This window comes from Limulus polyphemus, unplaced genomic scaffold, assembly GCF_000517525.1.
Source record: "Limulus polyphemus unplaced genomic scaffold, Limulus_polyphemus-2.1.2 Scaffold111, whole genome shotgun sequence".
Lineage (NCBI taxonomy): Eukaryota > Metazoa > Arthropoda > Merostomata > Xiphosura > Limulidae > Limulus > Limulus polyphemus.
The window spans coordinates 621,541-627,644 of NW_013665721.1; the positions used below are offsets into that span (position 1 = coordinate 621,541).

The window sequence follows — 6,104 nt, forward strand, 5'->3', positions numbered from 1 at the left end:
GTTATTGAATATCAGTTATCATTCCGTGAAACTTCAAATTCCCAAGATTAAATGTCAGTTAGTCCGGAGAGAAAAACGCTCGATGATGACATGTGTACTAAGTAAAAATCCCTTGTGACGTAGAAGATAAAACTTCATTCTTATATGTCTTAATATGTAAACATAAACTTTCGTTCCGAGCAAGAATAAGTAAAATAACTTTTACATTAAGTGTAAACATAAACTTACATTCCGAGCAAAATTAATATAATACCTTTTACATTAATTGAATATGTAAACATAAACTTTCGTTCCGAGCAAGAATAAGTAAAATAACTTTTACATTAAGTGTAAACATAAACTTACATTCCGAGCAAAATTAATATAATACCTTTTACATAATTGAATATGTAAACATAAACTTTCGTTCCGAGCAAGAATAAGTAAAATAACTTTTACATTAAGTGTAAACATAAACTTACATTCCGAGCAAAATTAATATAATACCTTTTACATTAATTGAATATGTAAACAGAAACTTACGTTCTAAGCAAGAATAAGTGTAGTACTTTTTACATAAATTGAATATGTAAACAGAAATTTACGTTCTAAGCAAGAATAAGTGTAGTACCTTTTACATTAATTACATATGGGAGATTGGACGGCAATAGATCACGGATTTTATTCAGTGAACAAGCTACGTTTTGGTGGATCATAAAAAAAACAAAAACACACTGATCAAAGCCTGGATTTATGTAAAACTTTTAGTGTTTTTGTTTTCAATAAAATGGCGCCCTCTATAACCCCAATCTTGAAGTATTATTTTGTGGTCAATATTGTTCAAGTCGAATTTAATTGTAGTATCTTTAAATAGTTCACTCGTCAGTTAAGTCACGTAACTGTTCTTATATTTAATTAATTTGGAAAATATGCAACAGCCCGCTTCTGATAATGAAGTTTCGAATTCCAAGATTTAATACAAATTCACTTTTCAGTTTGATTTTTTTTTTATAACGTATTAAAACAGGTCCTTCACAATGCTGGCTGTGCCTATAGCACACGACAAAATAACAAATAATTGTGCATGGATTAATGCTGTCGACTAGGGTTAGATTTAATTAAAAGTTTGATAACACACACCTTAATCTTAACTGTGGATACGATTTACTGAATTTCCAAATCGTTATTACTATAGGTTTTTGTTTTATTTCTGACATTAGTATCGTTGTAAGCATTGTTTTAAAAAAAATCACTTTAAGTAGAAAAAAATATAATAATTTGCAGTAAAAAATAAAGAGCAAAACAAACTTTATTGATTTAAACGCTTTCAGAAACAAACAAAAAACAACAACAGAAAACATCGAATTAATGACTTTCATTAAAAAATTTATATGGTTGGATCATAATGTAAAATATTATATGAAGATGAATTAAATCCTCTACACATAAAAATAATAAAGTATATTATATTCATACATAGCTAATAAACGTACAGCCAAACAAAATGATGTTAATATTCAGTTCGTCTATTCCTGACAACTGATACCAACATATCTCGATTGAAAAAAAACATGATCCATTAACTTCTTATATCATACTTCACACTACCATGTAGAAACAATATTTTTAGTATGTATAATTTATTAAACGTAAACAAATATTCACATATCCATTAAATGGAGATAATACTAAGTTATGTGTGATCTTTCATTTTTCCAAATTAATGTTAGCCGCGAAGGTCAGTATTACGACCAAAGGCCAGTTCCAAATAAACCACGTCTTTTTGGTCATCATGACAGCTGTTGAAGCTGAAATACACATAACATGATCTAAGATTATTGCTCTCAGTTTAAAAACGAAAATTTTCTTAAATTTCTACTTAAAGTAGAATTTGTTTAAGTGTTTCTTTCCCATTTGAAGTTAACCATTATTAACAACATTTAGTTACCCATTACTATACATTAACCCTAAGTTCTCAATATTTTGTTATGGTTTTTATTTCTTTAATGCTCTGTTGGATATCAGAAAATATTTGTCTCATTTTCTTCACTACACCCATTTGCCTAATTATGTAATTTTCCTATTTAGATATTTTTATTATTTGTTTGTAATTAAGCACAAAGCTACACAATGAGCTATATGTGCTCTGCCAACCACGAGTATCGAAACCCGGATTCTAGCGTTGAAAGTCTGCAGACATACCGCTGTGCCACTGGAGGGGCAGATATTTTTATATCGAAAAATATCAGCTATCTAATTCATTAGATATTTAGGTTTTAAAGCGCCATCTGTTTACATCTATATAGTTAAGAAATAACAGGTGTTATTGGTTGTCTTCATTGATTGCTAAATTTAATTAATCATGATTTTATTATATAATTTTTAATTCATAGCTATTAAATCCTTTGAAATGTATTAAAGGGTTTCATGATGGGGAAAAATAATTGTTATTTATACATATTAAAAGACATATTATGCATACAAAGACAGTAATTTAACAGAACTCTATACTGTGACGATTTCTACATCATTTTTCCAACCCAGAATTCCGCTGAACGCACCATTATTACACATACCTAAAATCAAATGACTAGGGTTAGATTGTTATTTATACATATTAAAAGACATATTATACATACAAAGACAGTAATTTAACAGAACTCTACACTGTGACGATTTCTACATCATTTTTCCTACCCAGAATTCCGCTGAACGCACCATTATTACACATACATAAAATCAAATGACTAGGGCTAGATAACTTTAGTTACATGTATCTGGCAAAAAACAGGTCGTAAAAATAATTAAATATATATATATATAATTTCTTAGCATGGTACACATATAGATTATTGGTTATACATCATTAGCGTATTGTAGCCAGGAAAATGATTAGTTATGTCGACAGTAAAAATAACCAGTTTTACTTAGCTAGAATAACGTTCATTTTAAAATGAATAGTTATGCTAATCTACCATAACCTAAATTGGTATACTTATATATAATTGTCATAAATAACAACCCCAAATTCTATACTTAACTATTGTGAAATACCTACAATTACACTTGCCTGATGTAATATATATATATATACTCAAATGTACAGGGTAATTACAAAAAGAATCCAATATCAAGAGTGATTAGGCCTTTACTCATTCTAAGGGAGCAACATTTCACCAGTCTAGGTGGTGTTTATTAAGAAAATCCGACGTTTAAAATGATTACACCTTAAGTATTCGTCCTAGGAAAGACATTTCACCACCATTGTGCAGTGTTATTTATTTTCTTAATTAATCATAAATTCATTTTTTTAATGTCCTTTATTTAAAACTAGAAAACCGTGCTTATAAATCAAAGAACCAAACAGACCGGAGTTTGAATTTAGCCGGATACTTTGTTCGTGTATATATATAAAAGTATCATCTTATAGTTCATGCCTGTGTGTAAGTATGTTTGGAAAGGAATGCCAAGTTACATATCTTTTGTAAAGTAGAGTTTGCTGTAAAACAAGTAGTTTTATGATATGATCAGTGTAAATACGTACGTTTTTAGTTTATAATCACATTATATTATGACTTCCTCGTTAAGACTGATAATTTTACGCTAACATGTGATAAGTTTATAAATATGCCACTTTACACTCTACTGATTACAAAGTTGTACATTTGTCATATACTTACTATTTACAACGTATACTGTAATATGCGTACTTTACACTCTACTGATTACAAAGTTGTACATTTGTCATATACTTACTATTTACAACGTATACTGTAATATGCATACTTTACACTCTACTGATTACAAAGTTGTACATTTGTCATATACTTACTATTTACAATGTATACTGTAATATGCATACTTTACACTCTACTGATTACAAAGTTGTACATTTGTCATATACTTGCTATTTACAACGCATACTGTAATATGCGTACTTTCGGTGGCACGGGATCCACACGAGTAATTTCCAGAGTCTTCTGGTATAGCACGTGGGATGTGTAATTTACTTAGGATGTTACCACTTCGGTTTTTTCTATATGTGATCACGGCTCTTTCATTTACCAGTGACCCTCCGTGATACCATTGACCAGGAGATCCACCGTCCATGAAGCATGTAATGGTAATGGACTCACCAGCTTCAATATGTATGAATGGCCCCTTAAATTTTGAGATAGTGGCATCTGGAAAGAGAAAATATCATGATACACTGTCGTTATCCTTAGTATCACATTTACAATGTCAATGTTAAATAAGCAGATGACGAGACTGAGTTTTTGTAAGACGTATGTATTAGGCAATATGTATCTATAAAGTTGTTTGTCATTAACTAGCTCACCTCGATTATAATATAGCAAGTTTCTCAAGCTTACCCGAAGATAAGGTCTTGTATGGGGTTTCCAAGTGACAGATTTTTAGTTGATGTTAACTAAGGTTACAAGAACTTGTATTAATTTTTATAAAATATTCTACATAACCTCGCAAAAGCAAATAATTTTATATCACGAGTAGTTTGACTTATTATAACAGTTTTAAGCCAAGTTTATTTCTAATTACATAGTTAATCTAAACTCAAGATAAAGAAATAAAACCAGTCATCTGTATTTCCAGGATTTTTCAGCGTTTACAGCTTCTCATTACTTTCGAACAATCGACTAACAAATCACACCGACCAAGAGCTAAAAAACACTTTGTTTCACTTAGTTATTGGCTCTACACAAGTGACTAATAAAAAACACCAAGAACTAAACACCACTGTAGATTTCACTATACTTTAATAATTTATTTTTTCCAAAGCTAAAAAAATCAGTTCCTGACATAATATATGCTTGCTAATAAAATCAGTTCATGTCATAATATATGCTTGCTAATAAAATCAGTTCATGACATAATATATGCTTGCTAATAAAATCAGTTCATGACATAATATATGCTTGCTAATAAAATCAGTTCATGACATAATATATGCTTGCTAATAAAATCAGTTAATGACATAATATATGCTTGCTAATAAAATCAGTTCATGACATAATATATATGCTTGCTAACAAAATCAGTTCCTGACATAATATATGCTTGCTAACAAAATCAACTCATGACATAACATATATGCTTGCTAACAAAATCAGCTCCTGACATAATATATGCTTGCTAATAAAATCAGTTCATGACATAATATATGCTTCCTAATAAAATCAGTTCATGACATAATATATGCTTGCTAACAAAATCAGTTCATGACATAATATATGCTTCCTAATAAAATCAGTTCATGACATTATATATGCTTGCTTTATTTTACTTTCGAAGATTGTATGTCAGTTGCTTCACACAAAATAGCAAAAACTAATGTTTTATGACACGAACAAGGAAGCATACAGGGTCGTAGGGCATAAATCTTAGTCAAGCACGGGGGGAGAATGTTGGAGGGGCTCTTCCCTTCAAGACATTTCAAGACGTTTCACTTAGTATTATGGACATCTGACTGTCTTCAGGTTCGTAATTAATGTTCAGTCCCAACGTTAAGGATAGACAACATAAGAAGCTGCCTAAAGCCCCAAATTCCCAGGGGCTCCGTTGTGATCAGAGACGCAACCTTACTTCCAGCCTGGGATGCCACTTAAGCTGTCGCCGACCTTGCCAGTGGTGATTATACACACGTGGCTCTAAAGTTTCTGGATTAAAAGCATATAATCGTTTCTGAAGCCCAAGGTGAAGATATTTGGTAAATCTCCATAATGCTGTTTCGATAATGTGGTGAATGAGGTAATGATGAAAGGTCCATTGTTTCTGGGATACAATAAATGTATTAATGGTTATAGGCTCATTGTTTCAATAATGTGGTGAATGAGGTAATGGTTAAAGGCCCATTGTTTCAAGAATGTGGTGAATGAGGTAATGATTAAAGGCCCATTGTTTCAAGAATGTGGTGAATGAGGTAATGATTAAAGGTTCATTGTTTCAAGACTGTGGTAAATGAGGTAATGGTTAAAGGTCCATTGTTTCAAGACTGTGGTGAATGAGGTAATAGTTAAAGGCCCATTGTTTCAAGAATGTGGTAAATGAGGTAATGGTTAAAGGCCCATTGTTTCAAGAATGTGGTAAATGAGGTAATGGTTAAAGGC

General features: G+C 30.9%; 1 protein-coding gene across 1 annotated transcript in view; it reads right to left on the reverse strand.

Moving 5' to 3' along the window:
• Positions 1-1,389: 1,389 nt before the first annotated feature.
• LOC106471223 overlaps positions 1,390-6,104 on the reverse strand; it is a 35,236-nt gene continuing 30,521 nt past the window's right edge. Inside the window, exons 5-6 of the mRNA XM_022400854.1 lie at positions 3,888-4,163; positions 1,390-1,787 (exon numbers count right to left, since the gene is read on the reverse strand). Of these exons, the coding sequence (XP_022256562.1) occupies positions 1,687-1,787; positions 3,888-4,163 (377 nt within the window). The 3' untranslated portion in view covers positions 1,390-1,686. The remainder of the gene's footprint in view (positions 1,788-3,887; positions 4,164-6,104) is intronic.